Here is a 17991-nt window from a genome sequence, read left to right on the forward strand (position 1 = left end):
AGATTTAAATGGCCTCAGGATGACCAAAATCTGTTGAGAGACCACCTGAGACAACTGATTGGAATTTTCATTGATGTGTTAGTCTCAGAGTTGCCGCCATTTCTTGAACCCATGGTGGAGTATTTGAATGGCATCTCTATTGAGTAGTATCTCAACTCTAGTAGGATGTGGGTTTACATGGATTCTCTTCAAATGTGTTTCCCTAGGAATCCTTGTTCCTTAAACTTTGGGATTTCCTGGGATCGGGTCTGCTTCCATTTCAAGGTGCTAATAATTGTTCTATTTCAAATCCAAAATCCAAAATACAACTCTTCATTCATTCTAACATGCAATAACACTGATCGAATATTGATACTCAGACATGAATAGAAGCAATTCGTAGGATGGCTTGTGGTGAATATGATAATGTGCTTTGTATGATCCAATGATTCCAATCATAATTCTACAACCTAGATGATGTATGGAGCAATTTAATTAACAGGTATTGTTTGCACCCACTATTGAAATTAAGATGAGATTGGTCTTGTGAGACGAATCATTCATTAGTTATTAATTCGTTGGAATTAGGACAATTATCCGCCAATGGGCATTTCCCTAAAAACATGGATAATGGTAGTTATTTTCAACCCCTTAGAATTTGAAATTCAAATGGGTGTAGCTGAAGACAGTTATGACAGGTTTCCTCCCAAAAGTCGGGAGCATTGTGGACGGTTTCCATGGAAATCTAAAGGAGAAGACTGTGTCCCAAGAAGTGTTCTTAGAACCAATTCAAAACGTGTCTTAATTTACTTTATCCTAGTTTTTATCCTAGTCTTAGTTATCTTAGTTTTTACCTAGTCGTACGTGAGCATTTTCTTCTATATAGTTTCTATTCTATATCCATGCATTGGCGCTTGTTCATGCTTTTATGTGGTGTTTACCCAAATGTCTCTTTGCTTCATCGTTGCCATCTTCATTCCGTTGTCGTCTAGATTGCTGCATTTCACTACAGTTAGGCTTGGATTTTGGTGACCTAAAGTCCTTTGTTTATGTAAAAGGCATTAGGAGTCTAAGGAAGAAGTGGGTTCCCCTATTCTTCTCAATCGCCCTGAAATCTAATCCCGGGGACGAATTGATTGCCCCATCACATTGAATTTTGGAAACCAATATTTTTTTTGGCACACCCGCACACGATACTATTCAAATTAAGTTTTTGGCTGATCAAACATTTTTGGCAAGCCCCATGGGACAATCACCAAAATGACTCCAAATACTCAGAGGTAAAAATGTAAATGATGGCTTTACCGGAAATATTGGTGGAATCTTCCTTCCCTAAAAGTTAGTGGGATAAGCCTTCTTATCCAAAACCCAAATGCATATTTCCAATGGGGTAGGTTACACTACACCGAATGTCTAATCTGACCATAAGCTGATAAGAATAAAATATAGAACAGAAAAAAAAAATCTCACCTAGAAGTTTGTTCTTGTTGTAGTTGAATTAATTAATCTTCTTTAGAGATGAGAGTGTACATTTACCATTTTCCATGTGAAAGCTATAGAATTCTAAAAAATAATGGTGTCACCTAGAAGAAGACAGAAAATGGAATCAGATACAACCAACCAGAATGTAGTATATATTGTTTGAAAATTAGTCCCTTAGATAGGAGTATCTTTTTCCATTTCCCACCTTTGTCTTGTCTATATGAAGAATATCGCACGCCACCAGAAAACCAGTCTGTCAAAACAAAGATTGTCCTCTAAAAGCTCCTACTTTGGACGGGCACAGAAAATCTTCCAATTTAAAGTTACTAAAGCCCTCCTCTACAAACCCAAAATATTTTATGTGGGTCCTGTAATTTCGCCATGAAATCTCTGGTAACAAGTGATACTTCATCTTTTAGTCGGCAGTTTGATTACTATCAAGTGTTAGACAAAAGAGATAAATGGTACGCGAATAGCAGAAGGTACAATGGAAAGAAGAGATACAATTATCAGTCATTCAGCAGAGGTAAAGCTTCATCCTCTTACAGTGCCTATAGATTGGATCGTGCAAAGAAAAGGCAAATTTTCCTTCGTAATTACAACTTATCATTTAAAACTCATGAAGAACCTGTGTCAGTCAAATTCAAGAAGTCTATAGGGAAGTTGAAGTCGGCGATGTTTTCAATTGTTGCTCTCACAAGATGGGATTTCTTCAGATCATGTTGTCGCATTCCCGGCCCTATGGCGCTCTGTTTTTCCTCTCCGAGGCCGTTATAATATCTATCAACATACAGGTCTTTATTTTACTGTATTTGAATGAGTAACCATCCCATGGCGGTGTTGGGAGGAATCACACTTGTTCTCATGTTTTGAAGATGGCAGTATTTTTCTTGGTAGATCTTATCATGGACAGTTTCGCGACATAAAAAATAGATGACTCTTACCCAGATATATGTTATCTTGAACACTGGATCATATAATCAGACAAGTTATCAATCAGATGGTGTAGGTGCTGTATATACCTATTTTTTGAATTTACCAAGCCGTTATCGACCAACAGATGAATGATGGTTATTTCCAAATGTGGTGGCCTTTGAGATTCAAAATCAAAGCGGAAGTTATAAGTAATTGTTACCATTGAAATTCAAAGTTCAAAAGTGGAAGTTACAAATAGCGGTGACAAATTCTATTCAAATTTCAAAGGGGAAGTTGCTGCTGGAGAAAACTGCCATAGACAGTTGAGAACGGTTACAGAGAAAAGCTATAAAAAGAAGAGGCAGCATCAAAGGAAGAGGTCTAAGAACCAAACATCAAGCATGTCTTAATTTATCTTTGCATCTATTTTACTTTTTCGTACTGAAATTTTACTTTTTAGTAGTTGTAGTTTCTCTCCAAGAATTGAAGACACAACATAATGGATTCATTGTCTCCGGTGAGCATATCTCTTTAAATCTTTATCTTCTCCACTGACGCTTTTTGTGTTGTTTTATTAAGAGGTTTATCGGATACCGATCGATCTCTAGTTGTTGGTATTCTTCTGCATCAGCGTCATCATTTGCGTTTTGCACGTTTCGACATTTAGCACAAGTCATTTTACATTGTGAATGTATCGACGTGGCATTTAAATTCTGCGTGTATCGACATTAAAAGCCATTACTTTTGCTCCGCTTCATTCGAAAGTCCTTTTGTCTCACCCAAGAACAAGACTAGAGAAAACCTTCTTGGAGTCAAAGTCTATCGATGTGTTGAATCTACTCAAAGAATTATAGTAAGCAAATAGAGGGAAGAAGAGATCTACATTACAATCTACTCCTAGATGAATAGAATAAAAAAGATAAAAGTTGACTGTTGATGTTGAGAGAGCCTTCTTCTTGATGCATCCATCTCTCTATACGAACTCCTCCTACAAACTGTTCTAAGACAGTTATTTCTAGCAATAACTTCCATTTTGAATTTGAACAAAACCTATCACGACCACTTGCATTTTCTCTTAGAAATTTTGAACAGAACTTTTCGTAACTACTTATTTTGCAGTCAACATGTGCTCTTGTTTTAAATTCTAAACAGTAACCACTCATTCTTTTATCAACCAACATGTGCTCTTATTTCAAATTTGAAATAGTAACTGCTCATCCCATTTGCAATTTGACATGTGATCCATCTTTTAAATTTTGAATTTTGAGAGTGTAAACAAAGCTACAAAGTATCTCCAGACATATGGCCCAATTGCCAAGATGAAAATTCTTTATATGATCTTTTCAATTGTTGTTAGTCTTTGTTGGATGCTTCATCATCTTGATGTCAACATGGGATATTCTGACGAGATCCAAAGGAAGAGGTATGTGGATACTCGAGGTTTTTTTTTTGGTTTAGAGCATGTGTGGAAAGGAAAGGTGGGTTGTGCCTTTTCATTGTCTTAGCTAACAGTTTTTTTTTGGAAAGGTAATGATAATTTTATTCCATGATAGAACAGGGGACAAGATGTTCCACAGTGAGTACCAGAGAAAATATAGGGCACGGTGGCCCAATTACGGAGAAATCCTGCCTTCCGGTAAGAGAATGCTCGTCGGAATGATGTCTACCCCTTCCTTAGCAAGGGTATCAGCACGTGAGTTCGCTGATCTTCGCCTATGCTCGATATGAAGCTTGATGACCCGAACGAGGTCACGAATAGCTTCCAGCGTGTGATAGAGTTTCCACGGGCCAGGAGATCGATTTAAAGCCCAGGCTATCGCATTGGCTGAGTCCCTTCATTAAGGGACCAAGATTGTTAGCATCATACCATCGGAGGCCAAAAAGAAGTGCTTTTTCCTTGGCTTCGTTAGCATCGCATACATCAATGGCGCCCGAGAAAGACATGATGGTCCGACAGTCCGAGTCTCTAATAAGCCCCCCAATCCCGGCTCTTCCGGGGTTCCCAAGTGAGCTTCCATCGGAGTTTAACTTATGCCAACCATCCGGAGGAGGGATCCATCGCGGGGTTGGGATACAAGCATGCCGTTTTTCCGAGACGACTGTGTTCCAGTTGCGGAGAGCAGTCCCTATAGAATACAGGATCCCGTTTCTGCAGTGGGTCTAAGAAATGAGGGATATGTGGATGTCTAGGACAGTGTGATGCCACGACCTTGACTTGCTCTTAAAAATGCGTCTATTACGCTCGCACCATATATGCCAAATAACCGCCAAGGGAAGAGCTTTCCACATAGCTTGCCCGATGCATCCAGAGAAAGCACCGGCCCAATTGAGAATAATGCTAGAAATGCAATTTGGTAGCACCCATGACAGTCCAAATGATTTGATAATGGCCATCCATACCCTACGTGCATAACGACAGAGTACAAACAGATGATCCAGAGTCTCCTCTTCTTCATGGCATAACACACACCAATTGGGCAAGTAAAAGCCCCTTCGCTGCAATCTATCACATGTATTAATACACCTGTGCCCTACAGTCCATGCGAACGCAGATACTCTCGGGGGAGCATTGGAGCCCATATTCTTGCATGCTCGGATAACTGCCCTTGGTTTCTGGTAAGTAGGCGGAAGAAGGAGCGTACCGAGAATCCGCCTTGGGAATCAGGGATCCAAATCCAGCAATCATCCACATTTGGGGAGAAGTAGTAAGATGATAGCAGACTCAACAATGATTCAAATTGGCCTATTTCAGCGTCCTTTAGGTCCCGACGGAGACGGATGTCCCAAAAAATATTTCCGTGGCCAGCGCCACGAACCATATAATTTGTGCAGTACTTGCATTAGGTTCAGTAGCCAACCGGAATAGTGCCGGAAATGCATCCATCAGACGAGTATCACCCGCCCATAAATCCATCCAGAATCTGACGCTTTCGCCCTTCCCCACTTTAAGTCGTATGTTCGGGGTAATAAGGGAACAGGTACTAGTGATTGATTGCCACACACATGATCCTCTCCTAGCCTGAGGGAGATTACATTCTTGTTCACCCCAACTACAGCCATATTTATCGCGAATCAGATTATGCCAAAGAGCTCCAGATCCATTTCCCCAAGAATGCCTTTTTTTGTAGTTTGACATTTCCGATACCCAGCCCCCCTTTTCTTTTAGCATTGCATACCTTTTCCCACTTTAGAAGATGTTTGCTTCTTTTAAATTCCTCTCGTCCGTCCCACAGGAAGTTCATTTGGAGTCTTTCGATTCGCATAGCAACAGAAGTAGGGATTTTAAATAGGGACAAGAAGTATACCGGGATATTCGATAAGGCGGCTTTTATCAGAGTGATGCGCCCCCCCGAAAGATAAGTACTGTTTCTTCCATGTGGCCAATTTTTGTTCAATGCGTTCGACGACCAGGTTCCATTGTGCAGTCTTTGGTATGCCGAATCCAAGGAGAAGATCCAGATACGGATTTGGCAAAGAAGATTGTACACATCCCATAACATCGGCATGGTCTTTGATAGAACGCGTGTCCATATTTATCCCCGCCACAACGCTTTTCAAGAAATTAATTTTGAGTCCCGAAAGGATTTCAAACCCTAGTGCCACACCATCTTCTAGTAGCTGTAGAGTGTCATTCGCGAACTGTAAATGAGAGATGGGGGGAGAGTTTGAGCTAGGTTTTAAACCCGAGATCATACCCAAATGTTCTGCCTTTGAAATAAGTAAACTCAAGGTTTCAGCAACAATGATAAAGAGATACGGCGAAAGCGGACCTCCCTGTCTCAGTCCGCGAGAGCTCTGAAAGTATCCGGTCGACGAACCGTTAATTCGTATGGAGAAAGTTGCAGATGAAAGACAAGACTGCATCCACCTTCTCCAAGTTTCACCAAATCCCATTTTTAATAGAACATAATCAAGGAATCGCCGGTCAACGTGGTCGTAGGCTTTCTCCAAATCCATCCTCACCACAATCCTGTTAAATTTTAAAGTGTATTTTTCGGGTAGCTTTATTTTATTTTTATTTTGAGTGTTGTAGTGAGGGCAAATATGTACTTTTGTGTCCATGGGCATGTTGGTCTTTTTGCCTAGCTTGCACATGTGTGAGCCACACATGTTTGCTCCATCTTTTCCCACTACCTACCTATTTCAAATCCAAACCTTTACTTGGAACTCCAAACCCACTACTTCCCTAACATTTAAGACACCACTTTCCCATACCCACTACCACTTACCTAAGCTATCTTCTCTTTACTTTCCTTGACCAAGCCTAATTCTCATCACTTCGCTTTTGTAGAGATTCTCCACTACCTAGACCTCCATTGAAGCTCTCTTGTGTGCAAGCTTTCCTCTTGAAGCTTTCTTTTTTTTATTGTTCTTTATCTTGTATATTTTGTTCTTCTCTCATATATTGAAGTACATCTTTTTTGGGCATTGTTCTTCTTCTACTTTGGTTGTTGTTCTTGGGCTAGTGTAAACTTTGGTTTCACTATTTGAGAAGAGGATTTTCCGGTGTTGCGAATTCCGTATTTCTCTATATGGTATCAAAGCCACAAGGGTGGTAGTTGGTGCTTGTCAAGAAATCCTTGGTGAAGAAGTCCAATCGGTGCTTTGAAGATAGATATGAGTGGAAGGGTTAGTGGACTCGGCATTGAGTTGCTAAATCAATCAAATTATAAGATATGGAGAACATTTATGGAGTTTTATCTTGTGGGAGAAGATTTATGGGATGTTGTTTGTGGAGATGCAAATGTGGCTCCGAAAGATACACAAGAAAATGGCGATGTGTTGAAGGTGTGGAGGATGAAGAATGCCAAAGCCGAATTTCTTTTGAAGCGATCTATTTCGCATGACTTGTTTGAGCACATCATTGGGTAAAATCGGCGAGTGAGAATTGGACTACCCTTGATGGATTGCTTAACAAGAAGAATATGACTCGTCTACAAATGTTGGAGAATGAGTTGGCAAATACTACACAAGGTGGTCTCTCTATTTCTCAATTCTTTTTGAAGATCAAGAATCTTTGTTCGGAGATTTCTTTATTGGATCCGGAAGAGCCTATTTCGGTGGCACGAATGAAGCGACATATTGTTCGTGGGTTGAAAAGAGAGTATATTCCTTATGTTACGTCGATTCAAGAGTGGGATCGGCAACCTTCTTTGGTGGAGTTTGAGAATCTTCTTGCTTCACAAGAGTCTTTAGCTAGACAAATGGCGGGTTGTTCAATATCCGAGAGTGAAGGAGAAGTATTATTTTCAAGCAACAAGAAGCCTTCCAACAAATATAAAGAGAAGGAAAATATTCCAAGTAAAGGTGGAGAGGAAGGTGGATCATCCGTTATGAGTAATGGAAATCGGAAGGGTATCAAGTGTTACCGATGTGGTAAACTTGGGCATATACAAAAGAATTGCCGTGTGAAATTGAAGGATGGTAATGTAGCCGAAAATGTTGATGACCGAAAAAATGAAGAAGATTGGGGTAGATGTTTCGTGGCGGAAACTACTACGGTGGGTGCTTTGGCATCCATCAATTTTGAGGATGATTGGATTGCCGATTCCGGTTGTGGGCATCATCTTACCGGCAACGAATCCAAATTCTCAAAGTTCCGAAGATATGAAGGCAACGATGCTATTATCACGGCGGACAACACTATACATTCGGTAGAGAAAGAAGGGGTCATTACCATTGGTGGTGCAAATGAGGATCCTACTACACTTAAGAGTGTGTTTCATGTTCCCGGTATGAAGAAGAATCTTTTCTCGGTTACAAATGCGGTTGATGAGGGAAATAATGTTTTGTTCGGGCTTAAGGAGGTGAAATTTCTTCGGAATATTTCAAGCTTGAAGGCGGATGTTGTCTATACCGGTAAGAGGGTTAAAGATTTATTTGTTTTATCGGCTTCAACTTTATATGTTGATAAAATGAGTACAAATGATGGTGCTTCAATTTGGCATGCTAGATTGGGTCATATTAGCATGGATAAATTGAAGGTCATGGTGATTAAAAATCTAGTGCATGGGCTACCAAATTTGAATTCTTTTGGTGGTGGAAAGGTGTGTAAGGGTTGTCAATATGGTAAGGCACATCGTCTTCCATTTGACAAGTCTCTTTCAAGGTGCAAGGCCCCCTTGGAGCTTATCTATAGTGATGTAATGGGACCTTGTAGGACACCTTCACTTTCTGGCTTCCACTATATGTTGTTATTTGTTGATGATTTTACTAGATTCACATGGGTGTATTTTATAAGGGAGAAATTCGATGCATTGTCTAAGTTTGTTGAGTTCAAGAAGACCGTTGAAGGTGTACTTCACAAGAAGATCAAACGGTTGAGAACCGATAATGGTGGCGAGTTTACTTCCGATGACTTTTCTATATTTTGTCATGATCATGATATACAAAGGGATATCACTTGTGCCTATACGCCTCAACAAAGTGGAGTCGCGGAGAGGAAGATTAGGCATCTTGTGGACACTTGTAAAAGTTGGTTGCATGCAAAGAATTTACCCAAGGCCTTATGGGCGGAATGTATGGCATGTGCAACTTATGTGATTAATCGGGTGCCTCTTAGTCCGATTAATATGAAGTCTCCTTATGAGTTGATGTTTGGAGTGAAGCCCAGTGTCAAGCATTTCAAGGTTTTTGGTTCAATTTGCTATGTGCATGTGTCGGATGAAAGGAGAACCAAGTTGGATGCTAAGGCGAAGAACTGTATTTTCATTGGGTATGATGAAAGGAAGAAATGTTGGAAGTGCATGGATCCTACAACTCACAAGTCCATTGTTTCAAGAGATGTTGTGTTTGATCAAGTTTCTTCTTATTATGCTTTGGATGGTGGTTCCACTAGTGGTGTGGGTGTAGGTGAGCACATCCTTGTTGAGGTTGAGCCTCAAGCAACAATGAACTTGCCCGTGACACCAAATGTTCTAATGGAATTTGGGTCTTCCTCTTCTTTGCCGATGGGGGAGCAAGGTGATAGGGGGAGTAATGTTGCATGTCACGTTCAAGAAGATGAGCAAAATGAAGAAACTAATGAAGATGAGTGTAGTAGTGCATCACATCTTAGAAGATTAAAAAGAAAGATTGTCAAGCCGGCACGGTATCGGGATGAAAACATGGTGAGCACTTATTCTTGGTTTCTTTCCGGTCCATTTGATGGTAATGAGCCTTCTTGCTTTGATGAAGCAAAAGGGGTGAGAGAATGGAAAGATGTTATGAATGAGGAGATGAATGCACTTGTGAAAAATAAAACTTGGGATCTTGTTCCTAAGCCTAATGATGTGAATCCGGTTACATGTAAATGGGTGTACAAATTGAAGCGGAAAGCGGATGGAGTGTGGATAGATTCAAAGCAAGGTTGGTGGCTAGAGGGTTCTCTCAAAAGTATGGAGAGGATTATGAGGAGACCTTTAGTCCCGTTGCAAAGATGACTTCCGTTCGAGTTGTAATTTCATTGGCCGCTTGTCATGGTTGGAAATTGTTTCAACTTGATGTGAAAAATGCATTTTTGTATGGTGAGATTGACAAAGACATCTACATGGAGCAACCGCCGGGTTACAATTCAAGTGATCATCCGAATTATGTTTGCAAGCTCAAGAAAGCTCTTTATGGGTTAAAGCAAGCTCCAAGGGCGTGGTATGGTAAGATTGCCGAATACTTGCAATTTTGTGGTTATTTTGCATCTAACTCCGATTCTAGTTTATTTGTGAAGAAAGACAAAGGCTTGCTTGTTATTGTACTTCTTTACGTCGATGACATGATAGTTACTGGCAACAATGATGTTGAGGTTGCAAAGCTACGGGATGAGCTATCTATTCGTTTTGAAATGAAGGACTTGGGAGAGCTAAGTCACTTTCTTGGCTTGGAGGTGGAAACTTTGAAAGATGGAGTGCTAGTTTCTCAAAAAGGCTATGCGGAGAAATTAGTTGGAAGATTTGGAATGAATCAAAGTAAAAGATCTGCTACTCCTCTTGATCCTAACATAAATATAAGGCGAGAAGAAGGCAAGCTTCTTCCGGATCCGCGGCCATATAGTGCTTTTGTGGGTAGTCTCATCTACTTGACTATCACAAGACCCGATATTTCTTTTTCCGTTGGGCTTGTTAGTCGCTATATGCAAGCGCCACAAAAACCACACTTGGAGGCGGCAAAGAGAATTTTGAAGTATGTGAATTCTACCCTTGACTTTGGGTTGCTTTACAAGAAAGTGGTTGATTTTGTGTTGAATGGATTTACTGATGCCGACTATGGAGGGGACTTGGATGATCGGAGATCTACTTCCGGTTATGTGTTTTTGTGTGGATCGGCGGGTGTTTCTTGGTATAGTAAGAAACAAGACTCGGTGTCTCTCTCAACAACGGAAACGGAATATAAGGTCGCCGCTCTTCCGTCTCAAGAATGTGTTTGGTTGCGGCGGTTGATTGAAGATGTCCATTTACCTATCCACAAGGCGACGACTATTCTTGGTGACAACCAAAGTGCGCTTTAACTTGCCACAAATTCGGTTTGTCATGCAAGAACAAAGCATATTGAGATCGAGCATCATTTCATTCGTGAAAAGATGTTAGATGGTACAATTGGTGTAGCGGAAGTGAGGAGCAAAGAAAACATTGCCGACATCTTTACTAAGTCACTTTCCAAAGGACCATTTGAGCTACTTCGGGATAAGCTTGGAGTAGTTTCCAAAAAATCACTTTAAGGAGTGTTAAATTTTAAAGTGTATTTTTTGGGTAGCTTTATTTTATTTTTATTTTGAGTGTTGTAGTTAGGGCAAATATGTACTTTTGTGTCGATGGGCATGTTGGTTTTTTTGCCTAGCTTGCACATGTGTGAGCCACACATGTTTGCTCCATCTTTTCTCACTACCTACCTATTTCAAATTCAAACATTTACTTGGAACTCCAAACCCACTACTTCCCTAAGCATTTAAGACACCACTTTCCCATACCCACTACCACTTACCTAAGCTATCTTCTCTTTACTTTCCTTGACCAAGCCTAATTCTCATTACTTCACTTTTGTAGAGATTCTCCACTACCTAGACCTCCATTGAAGCTCTCTTGTGTGCAAGCTTTCCTCTTGAAGCTTTCTTCTTTTTATTGTTCTTTATCTTGTATGTTTTTTTCTTCTCTCATATATTGAAGCACATCTTTTTTGGGCATTGTTCTTCTTCTACTTTGGTTGTTGTTGTTGGGCTAGTGTAAACTTTGGTTTCACTATTTGAGAAGAGGATTTTCCGGTGTTGCGAATTCTGTATTTCTCTATAAATCCCATTGTTACCGGCCCTTTTGGTTGAATCCACGACTTCATTTGCGATAAGGATTCCATGAAGAATCTGTCGTTCGCCGATGAAAGCCCCCTGGAATTTGGAGGTCACGTCCCCCACTACAGTAGACAATCGGGTGGCAAGGATTTTGGAGAGAATCTTGTATAAGCTATTGACAAGGCTGATTGGTCTGTAGTCTTTGAGTTCCACCTTGGGAATGAGGGTGATGAATGTGGCATTTACGCCCGAGTTTATAATGCCCCTCTGATGAAACTCCATCATACATTTTAAAACATCGTCCTTGATCACTTCCCAATAGCGGTGGTAAAACGCCATCGGAAACCCATCTGGCCTGGTGCCTTGTCTTTCTTCATAGAGTGTAGAGCGGCTTCTATTTCCTCCATAGAAAATTCTCTCTCAAGCCATACCATCTTGCCCTCCGAAATTCTTTTGAATGCAAGCCCATCCGCCTTCGGTGGCCAATTTTTATTTTGACAGTACAGATCCTGACAATAATTCACCACAGATTCCTTGATCCTTCCCGGCTCCTCAATTAGGACATTATTAATCGTCAGAGAGTTAATATGATTGATTCTCCTCCGGAAGTTGGCCATTCTGTGGAAGAATCTTGAATTGTTGTCTCCCACCTTAAGCCACGTAACGCGGGATTTTTGGCGCCAATTGATCTCTTCCCTCCTTATGATCTCTTTGTAGGATACTTTCAACTCCATCCGACGTTGGTGATCACAATCCCCAAGCGGCTGAGATTCTTCAGATTTTTTCCAATTCGCCCAGTTCAGCAAGGTTTCGGCTTTGACACGTTCCTGAGATTCACGTGCAACCTTTGCCCATTCCCAAATTCTATGTTTGAGATGTTTGAGTTTGATGCCAAATACAAAACCACACCATCCGGTGACACTCGGTTCATTTCACCACTCCTCAATAAGACCCCAACTTCCGGCAATTCACACAGATCCATATCGAATCTGAAAGGTCACGGTCCGCTAGAGAAGTCCGATAATTCGAGCATTATGGGGTTATGATTTGAAATCGGCCTCTGGCTCATCCGGGGAAATAATTCCTCCCATTCCTTAGACAATAGTATCAGATTAAGTCTACCAAGTACCCTGACTGTTGGTCCATGTGTATTTAGTTCCTTCCAGGAGGAGATCTAATAGCTCATTGTCTAAGATAAAATCGGATAATTTGCGCATGCTTGTGTTGATTCTGCCGATCGGATTATTCTCCTCCGGGTATCGGATTGTGTTGAAATCACCCCCGATTATCCACGGACCCCCGATTTGATTGCAGGTATTCTTCAATTCCGTCCAGAGATGTTTTCGCTCCCTGGCTCTAGCAGGGCCATAGACTGCCGTCAGCCAGCAATTGAGATTAGAGGGAATGTGATTGAATCGTACGGTCACTGTGTACCTCCCCATTGCAACCTCCATCATTGACAAGATATCTTCTTTCCAGATTATAATGATCCGTTCCCACGGCCTCCTTCGCTACCCATTGTCTGTTTGTTCTCCCCTAAAGATCTGTTATCAACTGGTCAATAACCCCCATTGTTTTGGATTCAATGATAACTAAGACATCTGGCTTTCTGTAATCATGAAGGCCCTTGACTGCCATCCTTTTCCTTTCCGTCCCTAACCCCCTAATATTCCAGAATATTGTCTTCGTAGTTCAATTATTTGTTGCCCACATTGCCGCGGACTGCATTATAGCAGTCGCCTTAGTTCCCTGGATCCCCTATCTTTAGGCTTAGGGGTAGATGGAGGAACCGTATCCCTTTCAATCACCTCCAAAACCATCTCTCTGGATGCTTCAATGTCTTCCAGAAACTGGATCCCCAAGGGCGGTGCCCATTTCTTCCATTTCGCCAAGCTCATTTTCCTTAATATTTTTTCCAGCTTCGGTGACACCAAGCGAAGTTTTTGGCTCCCCCCTTCGCATGCAGGAGTCAATTTTGTCATGAAGCTCTTGCTCAAGGGTCTCGACCGTAGGTGAAGGGGTGATATCCGACAGCTTCACCCAACGTCGATGGTGATGGATTTTTCACCGTCCGCAATCACAGTCAGGCAAGGAGGTATTTTATCAGCAGATACGCCGACCAGACATTCTCCGACACCAATGACTGCAATAGCAGGGGCGTAGGCTGGACGTTCGCCGTATTAGCTAACAGTTTTGGAAGGTCAATATCCCAACTAGATTATAAAAATGCATTTCTACATGGGTGTTTGCAAGAAGTATGGATGGAGCAACTCAAGAGGTATGAAACAAGAAGTAGAGGAAACTGTGTAGCCTAAGAAGGTTATTCATGGCCTAAAACAAGTTACACAGCCTAGTATGACAAACTCCAACAAGCTCTCAGAGGACATAGGTATCAATGGGTCTGTGGGAGATGGTTGAACAATGATAGAAAGGTGTTTGATGTAGGATATTTAGATGGAGATTGGGTAGATCTTTCATGTACCTTAAACTCAGTGTATAATAAGGGTTACATTCAACTCTAGATGTGGGAGTTTTTGCTTGCTTCTGTGTTTCTTCTTCCTTGTACTAACACACTCTAATGTCCCCACAAGCTGCAAAAATTCCTCACTAGTCCAAAGTGTCTGTGCCTTCAAAGTGAAGGTCCTTGAGAGTGTGCTGTCTTAAGCGTACCCATGCGACTCACCTCTACTTAAAGAAAAGGCTCATCAAGTGAACTGATTACAACATGTTCTCATCAAAGAAAAGATAATTCAAGTAAATTGCCTGCTTAGTCCAAGACACTGTTTGGGATACCATTCACCCCTGTTACCCCTGTTATACAGCTCGCAAATATTTTAAGATGTAATTCACCTCTGTTGTGACTAAATGGATTGCTCAGAAATCAGCATTTTAGTTTGTTTATGAAGGACTGAGATTAAAAAATCTGTTCAATGAGATTAATCTCAGCCCTTTACAAAAAAAGTGAAAGGTTGATTCTTGGGTGCCATAAGCCCTGTTGGTCTTGGATTTTGAGATTGATGGACTCAAAATTAAACACAATGTTGAGCCCAATAATCAGTTTTGGACTCAGAATCAATACTTAAAATCCAAAACAAACAGGGTCTTAGTCTCAAGTGATTATAAAACTCATTTTTATCATTAGGACGGTATAGTCCACTAGCACACTAGATCAGCCACACCAATAGTGAGTACTGACACATAGACCCCGCAAACCAACACATGCCTGTGTAAAGTTATTCATTAACAAAGCCAAACTCTGCAACTCTTTCCAATGACAAACGAAATTTACAACAACAAAGCCAGAAACCAAAACCCATGTTCTTAATTAAAATTCTATACTAATCTATCACACTAGAAGATAAAACCAGCAGTGATTGAAATGACATTGGCACACTCCTAGACAGAACCCCCATTCACTCGAATGACCTGCCCATTTACCCATTCCCCACCATCCGAAGCCAAGAACCCGACGAGAGGTGCAATGTCCTTGGTCTCCGCAAGTCGACTCAAAGGGCTTTCATCAATCATCCTCTTCACCATATCTTCGCTCTTTTCTGCAAAGAACAACTCTGTTGCCACGGGCCCAGGGGCCACGCAATTGGCCGTTATCTGGGTCCCTTTCAATTCCTTAGCCAGGATCCTTGTCATGGTCTCTACCGCCGCTTTGGAAGCCACATAGGCAGCATAGCCCGGGCGGAGCCCACCCACTGTAGAAGAAGAAAAGTTTATGATCCTTCCTCTTCCACCACGTATCAAACGGTTGGCGGCCTCTCGTGAGCAAAAAAGCTACCTGTTGAAGTATAAATGATTAAATAACGCCAACTCTAACAACTTAGGCCCTGTTCGTTTGAGAATGTGACGACCAATTGTTAGCCCCAAATCAATTATCGGACCAAAATTTAAATGTAATTTTGAGTCCAATAATAGGTTTTGGGCTCACAATGGGTTGTACCACTAAGCTTTTGGAGTAATTAGTTGCTTCATATGGTATAAGAGCAATTGAATCACGGCAAGTCCTGTGTCCAATACCAAGGTTTTAAATTTTGATTCGGTCTGAAATTTGGTAATAGTTAAAAATTATTATTTAATTAATTCCGAAATTTCGGCTGAAATTTTGTAATCTTTATTTAGAAAAAATATCTATATACATTTTCTTGAAATTTCAGCTCAAATTAATGAAATTCTGAAATTTCGGCAAATTTCAGTTTCGGGGATTGCGGCTGAAATTTAAAACCATGTCCAATACCCAAAAATCCATATATACGGACAACCCAAAAAAAGATAGGCCACACATGAGGGGAGTGTTGAAGTATAAATGATTAAATAACACCAACTCTAACAGCTTAAGCTTCTGAAGTAACAAGTTGTTACACGCTACCTTTTGTGTTCACATCAAAAGTAGTGTCCCAATCCTCGTCTGTTGTGGCTGCAAGGGTTGGGTACTTGGGATCGAGTACCCCGGCACAATTCACTAGGATGTGGATTTGTGGGATTCCGAAGGCCTTTTCGGCTGGTCGAATAGGGACTTGACTTGGGCCGCGTTTGATAAGTTGGCTTGGACCGTGATGGCTCGTGGGGGGTTTGGGTTTGATGCTGTGGAGTTGATTTCGGCGGCTAGGAGGTCAGCCTGGGTGGCACTTGTGGCATAATTGATGACCACACTCGCACCGAGGGATGCGAGGTAGAGAGCGATGGTATGGCCCATGCCACGCGATGCACCCGTGACTATGGCTACGCGCCCGTGGAGGGGCTTCTGCTCGTGGGTGGTGCTTGATCCAGCCAGGGTTGTCTCCATGTTGGTGCGGGGGATTGGAATCTCTCTCTCTCTCTCTCTCTGGTTTTCAAGTGTTAAGAGTGGCTGAGGTGTGTTAGACATATTTACGTAGGGATATGGGAGTGGTTAGGGCATGCCCAAATTTACTTTCATTTTAGAATACGACTAATGAACATCACTGCTTCCGTCATTTACTTCCACATTATTAGGGGATGTTTAGAAGAAAACGTTGGCCTTGAGAAGACAGGTTCAAATTGGGGAGAAATTTTACGGTGCATGGGGAGATTTAGAAGAAAAACTTGACAAGACAAATTCAAATTGCCGAGAAATTATATGGTGCATGGCTGGGCATGCGCGTGCATCCCCAAAAGACATTGGGGCCCACTTTTTTAGATGATCCAAACTATGGGTGCAACGGTTCGGTTTCGGTTCGGTTTGATGCTTACACTCCAAACCGAAACCGAACCAAACATTTTTATGTACAAACAGAACCGAAACCGAGATGAAAAGTGGCACATTTATCATTTTCTTATGAAAAGGGGCGCATTTATCATTGTCTAGACCGAACCAAACCGAAACCGGAACCAAAGCGAACTCCAAACCGAAACCGAACCAAACATTTTTATGTACAAACAGAACCGAAACCGAACCAAACCGAGATGAAAAGTGGCACTTTTATCATTTTCTTATGAAAAGGGGCGCATTTATCATTGTCTAGACCGAACCAAACCGAAACCGGAACCAAAGCGAACCGATCATCGGTTTGGTTCTAACGAATTGAAACTAAACCGAAATTTGAATCGGTTTGGTTTATCCAAATCAAAACCAAAATTTCGGTTCACTTTTGGCTCAGTTTCAGTTCAATTCGGCCAATTTTGCCACCCCTAATCCAAACCATTCATTTGTTGGGCCCTGGCATGTAGATAGGTTGTGCCCATAAAATCTTTTGCATAGGCTGATCTTAATAATTCCATAGGCTGATCCTAATAATTCAATCCTTTGAGGTTTCTATGTTGTGCTGTCCGCCGTCCATTTTAAACCTCCACATATCGGAGTGTTGGGATCTTCTTATTATGAGAATTTTCTGGGCACACGGTCTACCTCAGGTCCCAACACATGAATGGTTTGGATCACCCAAATAATGTGGGTTCCCCAGTTCCTTTTGGACTGCACATGCATGCACCCATATAATTTCTCGGCAATGTGAATTTGTCTTCTCTCATGGTCAAGGTTTTCTTCTGAATCTCCCCTAACATGCGCTTGACATTGCAGGCCGGGCTGCCAAGGGTGCGCATGGGCATGGGGAGATGAAAGACGAAAGCAGTCATGTTTATTAGTCGTATCCGAAATTGAGTTTTATATGGTGTAAGCCCTTAGGGAATTGCTAGCCTCCATCGCATAAGGCTTTTCGCGGCTTTTGTCTCCATTCACGAGGTGGTTTGTCTGAATTGCGACAGACCAGTCGCGAAAAGCCCTTTGCGATGGAGCTTATTTTTCAAAAAAAATTGTATGGACCACACTATAGGATGATCCAAACCGTCCATGTGATGGGCCATAATGTCAATAGGTTGTGCCCAAACAACCATTT

The 17991-nt window shown here is 41.5% G+C and overlaps 1 protein-coding gene across 1 annotated transcript; it reads right to left on the reverse strand.

Annotated features, from left to right (window-relative positions):
* Positions 1 to 11937: 11937 nt before the first annotated feature.
* Positions 11938 to 13083, reverse strand: LOC143888619 (uncharacterized). The gene is made up of 3 exons (XM_077393059.1): positions 12759 to 13083; positions 12582 to 12636; positions 11938 to 12493 (listed from the first exon to the last, which is right to left on the reverse strand). Exons 1-3 carry the CDS (start codon positions 13081 to 13083, stop codon positions 11938 to 11940), a joined length of 936 nt encoding a protein of 311 aa, XP_077249174.1.
* Between the last annotated feature and the right edge of the window lie 4908 nt (positions 13084 to 17991).

This window comes from Tasmannia lanceolata, unplaced genomic scaffold (genome assembly GCF_043159265.1).
Source record: "Tasmannia lanceolata isolate RefF3 unplaced genomic scaffold, GAP_Taslan_0.1 ptg000012l, whole genome shotgun sequence".
Taxonomy (NCBI): domain Eukaryota; kingdom Viridiplantae; phylum Streptophyta; class Magnoliopsida; order Canellales; family Winteraceae; genus Tasmannia; species Tasmannia lanceolata.

Excerpts from the sequence above, each read along its gene's own strand:
- LOC143888619 (XM_077393059.1), bottom strand. The coding sequence starts at position 13,083 with ATGGAGGTTGCAATGGGGAGGTACACAGTGACCGTACGATTCAATCAC. Across the intron at positions 12,637-12,758 it reads CACATGGACCAACAGTCAGG|CGGACCGTGACCTTTCAGAT; the intron begins GTACTTGGTAGA and ends GGACTTCTCTAG. Across the intron at positions 12,494-12,581 it reads GTGAATTGCCGGAAGTTGGG|AATTTGGGAATGGGCAAAGG; the intron begins GTCTTATTGAGG and ends TCTCAAACATAG.